The sequence below is a fragment of the Oncorhynchus nerka genome, linkage group LG13, assembly GCF_034236695.1.
Source record: "Oncorhynchus nerka isolate Pitt River linkage group LG13, Oner_Uvic_2.0, whole genome shotgun sequence".
Taxonomy (NCBI): Eukaryota; Metazoa; Chordata; class Actinopteri; order Salmoniformes; family Salmonidae; genus Oncorhynchus; species Oncorhynchus nerka.
This window is the reverse complement of record NC_088408.1, coordinates 47,458,369-47,476,112: the sequence shown is the minus strand read 5'-3', so window position 1 is coordinate 47,476,112 and position 17,744 is coordinate 47,458,369. Positions and strand designations below refer to the sequence as shown.

At 45.0% G+C, this 17,744-nt stretch overlaps 2 protein-coding genes across 2 annotated transcripts in view; one reads left to right on the top strand and one right to left on the bottom strand.

The window, feature by feature from the left end:
* rngtt (RNA guanylyltransferase and 5'-phosphatase) overlaps window positions 1-2,577 on the bottom strand; it is a 159,430-nt gene extending 156,853 nt beyond the window's left edge. The window contains 2 exon segments of the mRNA XM_029677151.2: window positions 2,143-2,359; window positions 2,461-2,577. Of these exon segments, the coding sequence (XP_029533011.2) occupies window positions 2,143-2,206 (64 nt within the window). The 5' untranslated portion in view covers window positions 2,207-2,359; window positions 2,461-2,577.
* A 2,662-nt stretch (window positions 2,578-5,239) lies between these two features.
* On the top strand, window positions 5,240-8,297 carry LOC115139592 (proline-rich nuclear receptor coactivator 1). Its single transcript, XM_029677150.2, is given in 3 exon segments — window positions 5,240-6,032; window positions 6,743-6,964; window positions 6,966-8,297. Coding segments are annotated over 3 exon segments (828 nt in total). The 5' UTR covers window positions 5,240-5,681; the 3' UTR covers window positions 7,221-8,297.
* Window positions 8,298-17,744: the final 9,447 nt, after the last annotated feature.

Genomic DNA, 17,744 nt, shown 5'->3' with positions numbered 1-17,744 from the left:
GATACGGAATCTTTTGGAAATATTAAGGTTTAGTAGCACAGAACTATTTATATCTTTGTAAGACATGCAAATTACTTTAATAAACAATTTTCCACCAAATCCAAAAAGTTTAAGAGACCTAGAGAGAAATGAATGTTCAATTGTGTCAAAGGCTTTACAGAAGTCCAAAAATAGGACAACTGAGTCAATTGCATCTGAATAATCTATAAGGTCCAAGACTAAACGAATGTTAGAGCTTATGTGACGGCCCTTCATGAATCCTGTTTGAGTCTAATTTATAATGGTATCTATTCCTTTCTGTAATCTTTTGTCATAAAGCAGAGCAATCAATTTGTAATCAACATTTAATAAAGTAATTGGTCTCCAATTGTCAATGAGAGAAGGGTCTTTATCGGGCATCGGAATCAATGAAATAAGGCCCCGTTTCATAGTGGAGACCATTTCTCATTTTTAATGCAATCTTGAAACATATTGAAAATCAGGTATTCTAGTAACTCCCAAAACTGTGTATAGAATTCAACTGACAGGCCATTGAATTCAGAGCCTCTCTAATTTCTTCAATTGACAAACTGAGTGGAAATCATCCTCAATTACAGGGACATAATTCTGTATGTGGAATATGTAGCTTTCACAACAATCTTCCTGAAACTGAGAGCTGTAAAGGTTTTCATAAAAGGAATTGACAAATGATGATATTGTAATGGGATCTTTGCATAAAACATCGTTAATTTTGAGTGCAGTAAAATATTTTCTCTTGTAGTTTCTCTTTTCAAGTGCAAAAAAGTAACTAGTGTTTCTTTCCCCCTCTTCAATCCATTTTGCTCGTCTTTACAAAGGCACCCTTTGCCAGATCCTTGTAAAGCTGTTCAGATTCTAGTTGTAAAGACTTGAATACAGACTCCTCTTCTTCAGATAGATTATCTTTCGTTAGAAAACTGTCAAGCTTGCTCATCATCTCCTTTTCTCTAAGGTTCTTTAAGTGCATCAGCTCTTTGGTGCGTTTAATGGCTACCACTCTGACTTTATATTTGAAAAATTCCCATCTACTTCCATGACCCAAGTATTTTCTTGCAAAAATATCTTTAGCTAATGATGATGTTTTCAATGAGAGTAGTATCTTTAAGAAGTGTGTTGTTTCATTTCCAATATCCGAGTACCTTTTGATTTTTTAGGAAAATCAAGTGATGATCAGAAATGGGAGCCAACTGGTGATCTACATCTATAACAAACTGTAACAAAAAAGGGGAAATTAGGAATAAATCTATTCTAGATTTACGTGACAGTTTTGTTGGTCCAGGTAAAACCCTTAGCATCAGGGTTGAAATAACGCCAGGCATCCTCAACACAGAGATCCTTGCATAATGTAATGATAATGTTACTATTTTGAGGGTTTTGACTCGTTCTAGGAGGAAAACGATCAGCAGATGCATCAGGTGTTTCGTTAAAATCCCCTAAAATAATTAGAAAAGCCTCTGAGTATTTGTTGCTTAAATCCTGTACTTTCCCTGGTAAATTGGGTAAAAGGGTCTTATTAGGAGCATGTGAGTTATGTCCGTATACATTACAGATGATGAAAATAGCATTGTCAAGTTTAACAGTTACTATGACCAATCTCCCGTCTTGTGAAGATGTGGTTTCTAGAAGCATGATTCATTTTTATGATTCTAAACGAATGGCATGTGACGTTTCATGTAGCCTAATCTGGCTGGCTAATCCTAAATACAAAAACACACACCCTTTTTTTGCTGGGGTAGCTATAGAAACACCGACCATTAGTGTTTACTTTAGCTTCATGTTTAGTCAGTTTTTCTTGTTGGGCAAGTCATTTTAACATGAATACATGCGTATGCTGGTTTGTTGTGACACGTGATGTAATTTACTAGCCTACAAGGGCTAACAAAACGTTAGCTAACAGTGTTAGCATAGGGATTTTGTCTCTAGTCTAAGGTAACGCGTGGTTCTCGTCCAGTACGTACTTAGTAGATCAAACGAAAGGCCTTGAAAAGGTCTGAATCATTGACTTGTGTAAATACAACGTGAGACAGTTAATGTTAACTAGGTAGCTTGTGCGCCACAACACCAGTATTGTGGCTACTAACGTTAGCCAACGTTGTAGCAACACAACAAGCTTTCGCAACTCACCTGCTACAGGTTGTCCTCTTCTAGGACAATTCCGCCATCGAGGGGGAGGCCCAGTGTGTGACATTTTGCCCAAGAGTGGCTACGGTAATTTCACAAACTGAGGATGTAGCTAACGTTAGCTACAGCAAGTCCGTCAGCTGAACATCGGTGTAACGTTTCCTGGGTGATCACCCTTCACCGCGAGCTCTCGGGCGCCAATGCTCTGCGGATTTGGGGCCTTGAAAATGAGGTTGATTTTGTTAGATGTAGGGCCTAACCCAGTCCTTATGGTCTAATACAGGAATACGAACATTTATCCACGTGTAGTTTTTTACTCACGGTTGCTCAATGTCCAAATGTCGAGGTAATTCTCCGTTTTCTCAAGAACCCAAATAAATGTCCACGAACGAACTAAAATCTAATTCTCAATTTCTCCCAGTGTGCACCGCGCTGTTTTGCCATTAGATGGCAGTTACTTAAAATAACCATTAGGTGGTAGACTAACCCCAAAACTCCTCGTTGTTTAATGTGTGGAAGAATATTTTGTAAATTCTGAAATTGTACAACCGCAATAAAATATGACACAAACACTGTGGTGTAAAGTACTTAAGTAAAAATAGTTTAAAGTACTACTTAAGTAGTTTTTTCTAAGACACAATATAGTTGTATTATGAAGGTTGAAATGTGTCTCTTCATTACTCTTTCTTTCCACTCAATCTGAAACAATGTCAACCAACTACTTTCCAACAAAGGGAGAACCTTTCTCAGTTTTAGGATCTCTATATGCCTCATCCATGCAGCTCTCCATGCCATCCTTCATATCATATGTATGAATTTGAATATTAATTATATATTATTGGTCTGATGTTACCATATACTGTAGATACAAAAGGGATTCCAATACAATATCTGATCCATTCAACATGTAAATTATACAATGTAAATAAGATATCCTGCCCGTATCCCTCATAACCTAGCTCATGACAGGCATAGATGTAGCCATGTCTGATCATGTAATGTTGCTCACCTGAGTGCAATAGTGTGGTTGTGCATATCAAAATCAAATCAAACTTTATTTGTCACATGCGCCGAATACAAGTGTAGACCTTACCGTGAAATGCTTACTTACAAGCCCTTAACCGACAGTGCAGTTCAAGAAGAGTTAAGAAAATATTTACCAAAAAACTAAAGTAAAAAATTCAAAATAATTTAAAAAATGAACACAATAACATAACAATTACGAGGCTATATACAGGGGGTACCAGTACTGAGTCAGTGTGCGGGGGTACAGGTTAGTTGAGGTAACGTGTACATGTAGGTAGGGGTGAAGTGACTATGCATAGATAATAAAAAGAGAGTAGCAGCAGTGTACAAAACAAATGGAGCGGGGTCAATGTAATAGTCCGGTAGCCATTTGATGAATTGCTCAGCAGTCTTCTGGCTTTGGGGTAGAAGCTGTTAAGGAGCCTTTTGGTCCTGGATTTGGCGCTCCGGTACCGCTTGCCATGTGGGTAGCAGAGAAAACAGTCTATGACTTGGGTGACTGGAGTCTCTGACAATTTTATGGGCTTTCCTCTGACACCACCTATTATATAGGTCATGGATGGCAGGAAGATTGCCCCGGTGATGTACTGGGCCGTACACACTACCCTCTCTAGCGCCTTACGGTCAGATGCTGAGCAGTTGCCATACCAGGCGGGGATGCAACCGGTCAGGATTCTCTCGATGGTGCAGCTGTAGAACTTTTTGAGGATCTGAGGACCCATGCCAAATCTTTTCAGTCTCCTGAGGAAAAGGTTTTGTCGTGCCCTCTTCACGACTGTCTTGGTGCGTTTGGACCATGATAGTTCGTTGGTGATGTGGACACCAAGGAACTTGAAACTCTCGACCCACTCCACTACAGCCCTGTTGATGAGAATGGGGGCCTGTTCCTGTAGTCCACGATCAGCTCCTTTGTCTTGCTCACATTGAGGGAGAGGTTGTTGTCCTGGAACCACACTGACAGTTCTCTGACCTCCTCCCTATAGGCTGTCTCATCGTTGTCGGTGATTAGGCTTACCACTGGTGTGTCGTCAGCAAACTTAATGATGGTGTTGGAGTCTTGTTTGGCCACGCAATCGTAGGTGAACAGGGATGTACAGGGTGGGACTAAGTACACACCCCTGAGGGGCCCCAGTGTTGAGGATTAGCGTGGCCCACATGTTGTTGCCTACCCTTACCACCTGGGAGTGGCCCACCAAGAAGTCCAGGATCCAGTTGCAGTGGGAGGTGCTTAATCCCAGGGTCCTTAGCTTAGTAATGAGCTTCATGGGCACTATGGTGTTGAACACTGAGCTGTAGTCAATGTTCATTTTGTCCAGGTGGGAAAGGGCAGTGTGGAGTATGATTCAGATTGCATCATCTGTGGATCTATTGAGGCAGTATGCAAATTAGAGTGGGTCTAGGGTATCTGGGAGGATGCTGTTGTGAGCCATAACCAGCCTTTCAAAGCACTTCATGGCTACTGACGTGAGTGCTACGGGGCGGTAATCATTTAGGCAGGTTACCTTCGCTTCCTTGGGCATAGGGACTATGGTGGTCTGCTTGAAACATGTAGGTATTACAGACTCAGTCAGGGAAAATGTCACATGCTCATGAAGCAGAGGAGTAGAGCACAAATATGCCCATGATAGGATTAATTTGAATTACCTTAATTTAGGGAAATGTGACCAGGACAGCTGTCTACTATACTATGAGTGTACATCAGACCACCAAATCTTAACACTCATTGTATAATATTTGTGTGTGTACGTGTGAAAAGAAAATTTGATGGAAAAAATGTTGATCAGGATGACCAATCACAGAGGGTCTGCTCATGTGATGAGACATTCCCCGCCCAGCAACACAGGCAGCAGCTGTTGCCTAGCGGATTTGATGCTGCTGGATCAAACCAGGCAAGCAGATGTACAAGAGCTCAGCAACAGCTTGTATGTCCTCCCTCGGTGGGATCTGAATACTAAAACAGTGCTGGTAGCCTGGCTCAGAGGACAGACACATGAAGAAAACAATTATGTGTGTCTGGAAAACATCCCTATGTGTAATGAAAATGATTATATTGCTGTGTTACATTGACAGACAGAGAGGCAGGCGGCCAGTCAGATAGATATCCCCAGGCTCGGAAAGTACCCATCATGAGAATGAATGACAACAATCTGGTCTGCAATTTCGTGCTTCGCCTGCATTATCCAATTAAAATGGTGGCGGCTACCTGCATCCGGGGTTTTGCGAGTAGCGTGTATAGTTAGGAAGTTGTCATGCGCGATGTCCATAGCTTCTTCGCCATCTCGAGTCTTCTAAAACCTCGCGTAGAATTGGGAAACTAGCTACGCCATCAACATCGTTGAACTCGTCTTCAATGTATTATCAAAAACACACTGCAGAGAGGTTTTTGGACAGACTTCAGTTCCGCCAGCGACGAGCTAGAGACTAACTTTAGCTACTGTTAGCTGTTGATAGCGAAGTGGTACGGTAAATAACTTAACGCTGCCTGACTATTTTTCAAAAGTTCTCTAATTTCGTCGATGTGTCCTCCCTCGCCACCTTCACGGGACTTTGAAGTCATGTTGGGCGAATCACTAAGTCACCCTATTAAAAACAATAAGCCATCCGTTTTGACATCCCACCATGTCGGGGCCAGCCTAAGCAAACCAAAGCAAGCAATGTTGAAGAAAGGTGGGAGAAAATTGCGTTCGACAACGTTGGGGTTACAGCGGACACACCAGCAAAAACCGATGAGGATCAACCCCATGCACCTGACAGACAACAATGTCGCAGTTTCGAAATCCCCAGTGCAGAGTGCCGAGTTCGCGACCAACCGGACCCATGCGACTGCGTTGACCCTTCTCAATCTTAAGCAGGGAACAAAGAAAGAGGTATACAATTGAGTTAATTTGAGAACGAGATTGTTTTCGTTCTTATTCTGTGCGTGTACATTTGTATGTCGTTTTATTTGTTTATTCTTAATGAAATAGTATGCCGCTTTGTATCCATTAACCACCATTCATAGTGTAAACATTACACAAATTCGCTTGAAGCAGTGGGATGGAGTCCTTCCCCTACTTTATTTTTGACGGCTAAAAACTCAACGTTTGCTTATTTACACTGATATTCAACCAACGACCCCGTTCTGAAGTAGTGCACTCACAAGGTTAACGTACCAGAGTGATTATGAACGACAACTAGGCAGAGTCAAACGAGACTGCCTGCCAACTTTGAATGGAAAAAAATGACGTACGTTAACTCCACTTCTAACGGCGTGTACATGTTTGGAATCGGGCACTGGTATTATTACCAGTGGACCTATAGGAATAAGGTTCACATTGTACACTGTTTTTTTTTTTTTAAATGACCAGAATAGACGTGTTAGAGGTATTTAGGTTACTTGTTTTGAAGGATTTCAATATGCTGGCGATGTGCCAGTTCCTGAGATGTTAACAAAAGGCATTGACACAAAAAAACAAATTAGATGGAACTGGCAATTGTTTCTTTCCTCAAGTGTTCTTCTTGGCAATCAATTTGCATAACAGTGTTAGAATGGTTTTGACCCTTGTGAGAATGTAATTTAGTTTTTCTTTCCTCCCAGCTACTGAAGTCAAAAAGTGGGAGAGTGGAGAGAGCCACAGGACCAGCAGGCCAGTCTGTCCACAACCTCAATAGACACAATCAAGATGCCCAGAATCTGAACACCCGGAGCCATAGGAGTAGGAATTCTAATGCACCTGGCAATGCTCTCTCAGTAATGAAAAACCACAGCAGTTGCCACCAGAAGCCACCCTCTGCTACCTTCCAGCTCCTCCGTCGTGAGGAAGAAGTCCTTCAACTCAGCTGACAGTGCCAAGATCGTGAATGTAACCCCAGCTGAGCTTGTACCCGAGGAGGAGCTCAAAGACGGAGAGAAGATCTATGCTGGAGCTAAATTCAGCGAGCCCCCGTCTCCAAGTGTCCTGCCCAAACCACCCAGTCACTGGGTTGGTGAAACTGTGCCCCAACATTCCGACCACAGCCGTGAGAAAATGACTTTTCATTTGAAGTCTTTGCTGAAGGTTCAAGATAAACCATGATCACAATGGATGGAAAAGCTGGAACGATCCTTCTATACCCGATCAATGACAACACATTTGGCACTGAAAAACTGGACCGATAACTTAACAGCAACCGAATGTAATGAGTTTTTGATCTGTAATACAATTTCACATAGTTTTGAGCAAGCAGGCTTGTTTTTATTTGATTTTTAATGAACTTCTGTAAACATGTAAAATTACTATATTTTTCATGTTATTTTAACAGAAAGTATAGTTTTGTTACTGAAGCCCAAAATAATGTTCACCATGAACTGGTGCACTTTTTTACTGTAAATAATGGGCTGCATTGCCCATTTTAAGGGGCATTGAACGTAAGAAAACATTTTACAAATTTGCACAAAACTGACTGAAAAACAAAACATGGGTCCCCATAGCGGCGAGCATAGAGTTGTGACGGTTTGGGGTTCTGTGAACCTCACCCCACCTGTTGTGGCTGCTATTGCCCTGAAAGCACTGTAGAGGATAGAATTCTCTAGAAGGAAGATTGTTTCACAACTCCTGTACTACAGTACACATTCTCGTCCTGTAGTACAAAAATAATCTTGCCAGCTCAACGGCCGATTGAGCTGGCTGGGTGGGCGAGATTAAGAAGATGGAGTGGCAATGTGAAAGTCTCAGAATCAGTGATTCCCTTTGAAGAGGACAACTGCTGCTGCAGAAAACAGACATTCAGCACTGAGTGCTTATTCTTTTAAATCTCTAGCACTGACTCATTTCTGTTTTGTTTTTTTAAATGCTTTGTGTTTTTATTTCATGTCTTTCATTTTCCCATCTAAAGCACAGAATTATATTTACCCGAAGTGATCTTGATTATTATGTAACACCTTTGACCCTAGCTAACAGATTGCAACGGACTAATGTGATAAGGTCCTGATGCTCCATTAGCTGTTACAGATTAGGTACTGTTTGGCGTAACACAGAGAATTTTTGACCAACCTTAACGTGGCGACACTTCCTCAATTCCTGACAACCAGTGTCTTCTAAACATCCATGTCTAGTTGCAGGGGGTTTGTTTGAATTTAGAAAGTGCACCGTTATTAAATTTAAATCAATGTGTATGCCTCCATCTTGTCTATTTCAAATCTTCTCTCATTGACCAAGATAGGTGATTTGACCTCTGGAGCCAGGCAGCTGCTAGTTCGTGTTCCTTGACTCTTAGTGATGTCACAATGATGAAATTGTATTACTGTACCGAAGATCGACTCATGTTGTTGCAATTGTTAAAAGAAAAGTGATTTTAGTCCAGTCACTAAATTTGTATTCATGTTTTTTTTAAACACCCCCCCACATGGTAATTAGGGAGAAAAAAAAATTGGGGGTGCATTTAATATCTAAATTGACATTAAAATATTGTCTACCCCCAATATGTTGAATGTCTGTTCCCTACCAGCTCTCACCAGAAAAAATGTCTCGGTTGGAAAGGCTGATGGCACAAACTTCTTAATGCCAGTCAGTCTTTCATAAATGTATGGGTTTATTACACTACATCTAATATGCGTTATATTAATCTAATATATATTACATATGTAGGCTCTTAATCAGATCACCCTGTTGCAGGAGAACTTTCCTCCAAGGCAGGAAATTTTAAAATGTGTTGGTTTTGTTTATGCTTAAAAGGCTTCTGAAGTTTAATTTCCACTTTGCAATTTCAGACTTGATTTTTCCTTATGAAAATGTATCAACCCTTACAAAATGTCCATTAATTATAGTTCACATTTCCTGTTGCTGCAGCATTATTTTCCTGCTGTAGCAAACCTGCACAAATGAAGATCCTACATCTGTATACAACATCAGAGAACGAGTAGTACTCTAGTTTCAGTATTAATGGTAGTGGTTGAGGATAAGTTACACAACAGTGAAAAATAAACTAGTGACAATGTAATGCAGTGTGCCCATTTTGAACAGTGCAACTAACCTTGTTTAATTCAACCAGGCTGAATGTATCTGAATCGTTGTTCTAGACTGAAGTAAATGGATGAGAGTGCCCCCTCTGACCATATATCATTATGCAACATGTTTACTCAGCCTGAAGAACATTTGATCTGGCACATAGTCGTGGCCAAAAGTTTTGAAAATGACACAAATATACATTTTCACAAAGTCTGCTGAGTTTGTATGGTGCCAATTTACATGTACTCCAGAATGTTTTGAAGAGTTATCAGATTATTTGCAGGTCCCTCTTTGCCATGCAAATTAACTGAACCCCCCCCCCCCCCCCCCCCAAAAAAAAAAAAAACACTGCATTTGTGGACCAGCTGACATGTTAGTGATTCTCTCGTTAACACAGGTGTGAGTGTTGACAAGGACAAGGCTGGAGATTTTTTTTACATTTTTTTTATTTCACCTTTATTTAACCAGGTAGGCTAGTTGAGAACAAGTTCTCATTTGCAACTGCGACCTGGCCAAGATAAAGCATAGCAGTGTGAACAGACAACACAGAGTTACACATGGAGTAAACAATTAACAAGTCAATAACACAGTAGAAAAAAAGGGGGAGTCTATATACATTGTGTGCAAAAGGCATGAGGTAGGCGAATAATTACAATTTTGCAGATTAACACTGGAGTGATAAATGATCAGATGGTCATGTACAGGTAGAGATATTGGTGTGCAAAAGAGCAGAAAAGTAAATAAATAAAAACAGTATGGGGATGAGGTAGGTGAAAATGGGTGGGCTATTTACCAATAGACTATGTACAGCTGCAGCGATCGGTTAGCTGCTCAGATAGCAGATGTTTGAAGTTGGTGAGGGAGATAAAAGTCTCCAACTTCAGCGATTTTTGCAATTCGTTCCAGTCACAGGCAGCAGAGTACTGGAACGAAAGGCGGCCAAATGAGATGTTGGCTTTAGGGATGATCAGTGAGATACACCTGCTGGAGCGCGTGCTACGGATGGGTGTTGCCATCGTGACCAGTGAACTGAGATAAGGCAGAGCTTTACCTAGCATGGACTTGTAGATGACCTGGAGCCAGTGGGTCTGGCGACGAATATGTAGCGAGGGCCAGCCGACTAGAGCATACAGGTCGCAGTGGTGGGTGGTATAAGGTGCTTTAGTGACAAAACGGATGGCACTGTGATAAACTGCATCCAGTTTGCTGAGTAGAGTGTTGGAAGCAATTTTGTAGATGACATCGCCAAAGTCGAGGATCGGTAGGATAGTCAGTTTTACTAGGGTAAGTTTGGCGGCGTGAGTGAAGGAGGCTTTGTTGCGGAATAGAAAGCCAACTCTTGATTTGATTTTCGATTGGAGATGTTTGATATGAGTCTGGAAGGAGAGTTTACAGTCTAGCCAGACACCTAGGTACTTATAGATGTACACATATTCAAGGTCGGAACCATCCAGGTGGTGATGCTAGTCGGGCATGCGGGTGCAGGCAGCGATCGGTTGAAAAGCATGCATTTAGTTTTACTAGTGTTTAAGAGCAGTTGGAGGCCACGGAAGGAGTGTTGTATGGCATTGAAGCTCGTTTGGAGGTTAGATAGCACAGTGTCCAAGGACGGGCCGGAAGTATATAGAATGGTGTCGTCTGCGTAGAGGTGGATCAGGGAATCGCCCGCAGCAAGAGCAACATGGATGTCATAAGGTGAATGCACCAATTTGTAAGTCGCTCTGGATAAGAGCGTCTGCTAAATGACTTAAATGTAAATTATGTAAATGTAACATCATTGATATATACGGAGAAAAGAGTCGGCCCGAGAATTGAACCCTGTGGCACCCCCATAGAGACTGCCAGAGGACCGGACAGCATGCCCTCCGATTTGACACACTGAACTCTGTCTGCAAAGTAATTGGTGAACCAGGCAAGGCAGTCATCCTAAAAACCGAGGCTACTGAGTCTGCCGATAAGAATATGGTGATTGACAGAGTCGAAAGCCTTGGCAAGGTCGATGAACACGGCTGCACAGTACTGTCTTTTATCGATGGCGGTTATGATATCGTTTAGTACCTTGAGTGTGGCTGAGGTGCACCCGTGACCGGCTCGGAAACCAGATTGCACAGCGGAGAAGGTACGGTGGGATTCGAGATGGTCAGAGACCTGTTTGTTGACTTGGCTTTCGAAGACCTTAGATAGGCAGGGCAGGATGGATATAGGTCTGTAACAGTTTGGGTCCAGGGTGTCTCCCCCTTTGAAGAGGGGGATGACTGTGGCAGCTTTCCAATACTTGGGGATCTCAGACGATATGAGAGGTTGAACAGGCTGGTAATAGGGGTTGCGACAATGGCGGCGGATAGTTTCAGAAATAGAGGGTCCAGATTGTCAAGCCTAGCTGATTTGTACGGGTCCAGGTTTTGCAGCTCTTTCAGAACATCTGCTATCTGGATTTGGGTAAAGGAGAACCTGGAGAGGCTTGGGCGAGTAGCTGCGGGGGGGGCGGAGCTGTTGGGCGAGGTTGGAGTAGCCAGGCGGAAGGCATGGCCAGCCGTTGAGAAATGCTTGTTGAAGTTTTCGATAATCATGGATTTATCGGTGGTGACCGTGTTACCTAGCCTCAGTGCAGTGGGCAGCTGGGAGGAGGTGCTCTTGTTCTCCATGGACTTCACAGTGTCCCAGAACCTTTTGGAGTTGGAGCTACAGGATGCAAACTTCTGCCTGAAGAAGCTGGCCTTAGCTTTCCTGACTGACTGCGTGTATTGGTTCCTGACTTCCCTGAACAGTTGCATATCGCGAGGACTATTCGATGCTATTGCAGTCCGCCACAGGATGTTTTTGTGCTGGTCGAGGGCAGTCAGGTCTGGAGTGAACCAAGGGCTGTATCTGTTCTTAGTTCTGCATTTTTTGAACGGAGCATGCTTATCTAAAATGGTGAGGAAGTTACTTTTAAAGAATGACCAGGCATCCTCAACTGACGGGATGAGGTCAATGTCCTTTCAGGATACCCGGGCCAGGTCGATTAGAAAGGCTTGCTCACAGAAGTGTTTTAGGGAGCGTTTGACAGTGATGAGGGGTGGTCGTTTGACTGCGGCTCCGTAGCGGATACAGGCAATGAGGCAGTGATCGCTGAGATCCTGGTTGAAGACAGCGGAGGTGTATTTGGAGGGCCAGTTGGTCAGGATGACGTCTATGAGGGTGCCCTTGTTTACAGAGTTAGGGTTGTACCTGGTGGGTTCCTTGATCATTTGTGTGAGATTGAGGGCATCTAGCTTAGATTGTAGGACTGCCGGGGTGTTAAGCATATCCCAATTTAGGTCACCTAACAGAACAAACTCTGAAGCTAGATGGGGGGCGATCAATTCACAAATGGTGTCCAGGGCACAGCTGGGAGCTGAGGGGGGTCGGTAGCAGGCGGCAACAGTGAGAGACTTATTTCTGGAGAGAGTAATTTTCAAAATTAGTAGTTCGAACTGTTTGGGTATGGACCTGGAAAATATGACATTACTTTGCAGGCTATCTCTGCAGTAGACTGCAACTCCTCCCCCTTTGGCAGTTCTATCTTGACGGAAAATGTTATAGTTGGGTATGGAAATCTCAAAATTTTTGGTGGCCTTCCTGAGCCAGGATTCAGACACGGCAAGGACATCAGGGTTAGCAGAGTGTGCTAAAGCAGTGAGTAAAACAAACTTAGGGAGGAGGCTTCTGATGTTGACATGCATGAAACCAAGGCTTTTTCGATCACAGAAGTCAACAAATGAGGGTGCCTGGGGACATGCAGGGCCTGGGTTTACCTCCACATCACCCGCGGAACAGAGAAGGAGTAGTATGAGGGTGCGGCTAAAGGCTATCAAAACTGGTCGCCTAGAGCGTTGGGGACAGAGAATAAGAGGAGCAGGTTTCTGGGCATGGTAGAATATATTCAGGGCATAATGCGCAGACAGGGGTATGGTGGGGTGCGGGTACAGCGGAGGTAAGCCCAGGCACTGGGTGATGATGAGAGAGGTTGTATCTCTGGACATTTACATTTACATTTAAGTCATTTAGCAGACGCTCTTATCCAGAGCGACTTACAAATTGGTGCATTCACCTTATGACATCCAGTGGAACAGTAGTGCATCTAAATCTTTTAAGGGGGGGTGAGAGGGATTACTTTATCCTATCCTAGGTATTCCTTAAAGAGGTGGGGTTTCAGGTGTCTCCGGAAGGTGGTGATTGACTCCGCTGTCCTGGCGTCGTGAGGGAGTTTGTTCCACCATTGGGGGGCCAGAGCAGCGAACAGTTTTGACTGGGCTGAGCGGGAACTGTACTTCCTCAGTGGTAGGGAGGCGAGCAGGCCAGAGGTGGATGAACGCAGTGCCCTTGTTTGGGTGTAGGGCCTGATCAGAGCCTGGAGGTACTGAGGTGCCGTTCCCCTCACAGCTCCGTAGGCAAGCACCATGGTCTTGTAGCGGATGCGAGCTTCAACTGGAAGCCAGTGGAGAGAGCGGAGGAGCGGGGTGACGTGAGAGAACTTGGGAAGGTTGAACACCAGACGGGCTGCGGCGTTCTGGATGAGTTGTAGGGTTTAATGGCACAGGCAGGGAGCCCAGCCAACAGCGAGTTGCAGTAATCTAGACGGGAGATGACAAGTGCCTGGATTAGGACCTGCGCCGCTTCCTGTGTGAGGCAGGGTCGTACTCTGCGGATGTTGTAGAGCATGAACCTACAGGAACGGGCCACCGCCTTGATGTTAGTTGAGAACGACAGGGTGTTGTCCAGGATCACGCCAAGGTTCTTAGCGCTCTGGGAGGAGGACACAATGGAGTTGTCAACCGTGATGGCGAGATCATGGAACGGGCAGTCCTTCCCGGGAGGAAGAGCAGCTCCGTCTTGCCGAGGTTCAGCTTGAGGTGGTGATCCGTCATCCACACTGATATGTCTGCCAGACATGCAGAGATGCGATTCGCCACCTGGTCATCAGAAGGGGGAAAGGAGAAGATTAATTGTGTGTCGTCTGCATAGCAATGATAGGAGAGACCATGTGAGGTTATGACAGAGCCAAGTGACTTGGTGTATAGCGAGAATAGGAGAGGGCCTAGAACAGAGCCCTGGGGGACACCAGTGGTGAGAGCACGTGGTGTGGAGACGGATTCTCGCCACGCCACCTGGTAGGAGCGACCTGTCAGGTAGGACGCAATCCAAGCGTGGGCCGCGCCGGAGATGCCCAACTCGGAGAGGGTGGAGAGGAGGATCTGATGGTTCACAATATCGAAGGCAGCCGATAGGTCTAGAAGGATGAGAGCAGAGGAGAGAGAGTTAGCTTTAGCAGTGCGGAGCGCCTCCGTGATACAGAGAAGAGCAGTCTCAGTTGAATGACTAGTCTTGAAACCTGACTGATTTGGATCAAGAAGGTCATTCTGAGAGAGATAGCGGGAGAGCTGGCCAAGGACGGCACGTTCAAGAGTTTTGGAGAGAAAAGAAAGAAGGGATACTGGTCTGTAGTTGTTGACATCGGAGGGATCGAGTGTAGGTTTTTTCAGAAGGGGTGCAACTCTCGCTCTCTTGAAGACGGAAGGGACGTAGCCAGCGGTCAGGGATGAGTTGATGAGCGAGGTGAGGTAAGGGAGAAGGTCTCCGGAAATGGTCTGGAGAAGAGAGGAGGGGATAGGGTCAAGCGGGCAGGTTGTTGGGCGGCCGGCCGTCACAAGACGCGAGATTTCATCTGGAGAGAGAGGGAGAAAGAGGTCAGAGCACAGGGTAGGGCAGTGTGAGCAGAACCAGCGGTGTCGTTTGACTTAGCAAACGAGGATCGGATGTCGTCGACCTTCTTTTCAAAATGGTTGACGAAGTCATCTGCAGAGAGGGAGGAGGGGGGAGGAGGATTCAGGAGGGAGGAGAAGGTGGCAAAGAGCTTCCTAGGGTTAGAGGCAGATGCTTGGAATTTAGAGTGGTAGAAAGTGGCTTTAGCAGCAGAGAGAGAAGAGGAAAATGTAGAGAGGAGGGAGTGAAAGGATGCCAGGTCCGCAGGGAGGCGAGTTTTCCTCCATTTCCGCTCGGCTGCCCGGACACTGTTCTGTGAGCTCGCAATGAGTCGTCGAGCCACGGAGCGGGAGGAGGACCGAGCCGGCCTGGAGGATAGGGGACATAGAGAGTCAAACGATGCAGAAAGGGAGGAGAGGAGGGTTGAGGAGGCAGAATCAGGAGATATGTTGGAGAAGGTTTGAGCAGAGGGAAGAGATGATAGGATGGAAGAGGAGAGAGTAGCGGGGGAGAGAGAGCGAAGGTTGGGACGGCGCGATACCATCCGATTAGGGGCAGTGTGGGAAGTGTTGGATGAGAGCGAGAGGGAAAAGGATACAAGGTAGTGGTCGGAGACTTGGAGGGGAGTTGCAATGAGGTTAGTGGAAGAACAGCATCTAGTAAAGATGAGGTCGAGCGTATTTCCTGCCTTGTGAGTAGGGGGGAAGGTGAGAGGGTGAGGTCAAAAGAGGAGAGGAGTGGAAAGAAGGAGGCAGAGAGGAATGAGTCAAAGGTAGACGTGGGGAGGTTAAAGTCGCCCAGAACTGTGAGAGGTGAGCCGTCCTCAGGAAAGGAGCTTATCAAGGCATCAAGCTCATTGATGAACTCTCCGAGGGAACCTGGAGGGCGATAAATGATAAGGATGTTAAGCTTGAAAGGGCTGGTAACTGTGACAGCATGGAATTCAAAGGAGGCGATAGACAGATGGGTAAGGGAGAAAGAGAGAATGACCACTTGGGAGAGATGAGGATCCCGGTGCCACCACCCCGCTGACCAGAAGCTCTTGGGGTGTGCGAGAACACGTGGGCAGACGAAGAGAGAGCAGTAGGAGTAGCAGTGTTGTCTGTGGTGATCCATGTTCCCGTCAGTGCCAAGAAGTCGAGGACTGGAGGGAGACATAGGCTGAGATGAACTCTGCCTTGTTGGCCGCAGATCGGCAGTTCCAGAGGCTACCGGAGACCTGGAACTCCACGTGGGTCGTGCGCGCTGGGACCACCAGATTAGGGTGGCGCGGCCACGCGGTGTGGAGCGTTTGTATGGTCTGTGCAGAGAGGAGAGAACAGGGATAGACAGACACATAGTTGACAGGCTACACAGAGGCTACGCTAATGCAAAGGAGATTGGAATGACAAGTGGACTACACGTCTCGAGTGTTCAGAAAGTTAAGCTTACGTAGCAAGAATCTTATTGACTAAAATGATTAAAATGATACAGTACTGCTGAAGTAGGCTAGCTGGCAGAGGCTGCGTTGTTGACTATGTAGGCTAGCTGGCAGTGGCTGCGTTGTTGACACTACACTAATCAAGTCGTTCCGTTGAGTGTAATAGTTTCTACTGTGCTGCTATTCGGGGCTAGCTGGCTAGCTAGCAGTGTTGATTACGTTACGTTGCGTTAAAAGAACGACAATAGCTGGCTAGCTAACCTAGGAAATCGCTCTAGACTACACAATTATCTTTGATACAAAGACGGCTATGTAGCTAGCTATGTAGCTAGCTACGATCAAACAAATCAAGCCGTTGTACTGTAATGAAATGAAATGAAAAATGTGATACTACCTGTGGAGCGAAGCGAAATGCGACCGGGTTGTTGAGTGCGGAAGTTCTGTTCGGTAGACGTTGGCTAGCTGTTGGCTAGCTAGCAGTGTCTCCTACGTTAAGGACGACAAATAGCTGGCTAGCTAACCTCGGTAAATTAAGATAATCACTCTAAAACTACACACTCTAAACTACACAATTATCTTGGATACGAAGACAGCAAAGACAACTATGTAGCTAGCTAACACTACACTAATCAAGTCGTTCAGTTGAGTGTAATAGTTGTGCTGCTAATCGGTAGACGGTGGACGTTAGCTAGCTGGCTAGCTGCAGGGCAGATAGCAGTGTAGACTGCGTTAGGACGACGAAATACGATAATTACGCAATTATCTATGATACAAAGACATGCTGGTTGTAATGGGTGAGGTCACCGCATGTGTGGGAGGTGGGACAAAGGAGGTATCAGGGGTATGAAGAGTGGAACTAGGGGCTCCATTGTGAACTAAAACAATGATAACTAACCTGAACAACAGTATACAAGGCATATTGACATTTGAGAGAGACATACAGCGAGGCATACAGTAATCACAGGTGTTGAATTGGGAGAGCTAGCTAAAACAGTAGGTGAGACAACAACAGCTAATCAGCTAGCACAACAACAGCAGGTAAAATGGCGTTGACTAGGCAACGGGGCCGACAGATAAAACATAAACAAGCAGAATGGAGTACCGTGATTAATGGACAGTCCAGCGTGCATCAGCTATGTAGCCAAGTGATCAGTGTCCAGGGGGCAGCGGTGGATGGGGCAGGGAAGCTGGACTGGCGAGTGTTATCCAGGTTAAAAAGAAACTAACAATGACTAAATAGCTTGTAGCTAGTTAGCTGGTTAGCTTCTGGAGGTTCTTGAGTGTGTTCTAAAAATTTAAAATAATAGCGATTCCGTATCACATTGGGTGAGGCAGGTTACCGGAAGGTATAAACAAATTAAAAATCGAAAAGAGATAGAAAGTAAATATGGGTCCAGTGAGTGTTTGGGACGCGGCGATTCAGACGGTTAGTAGGCCGGGGCTGAACAAGGTAGAAGTTAGCGGACCGG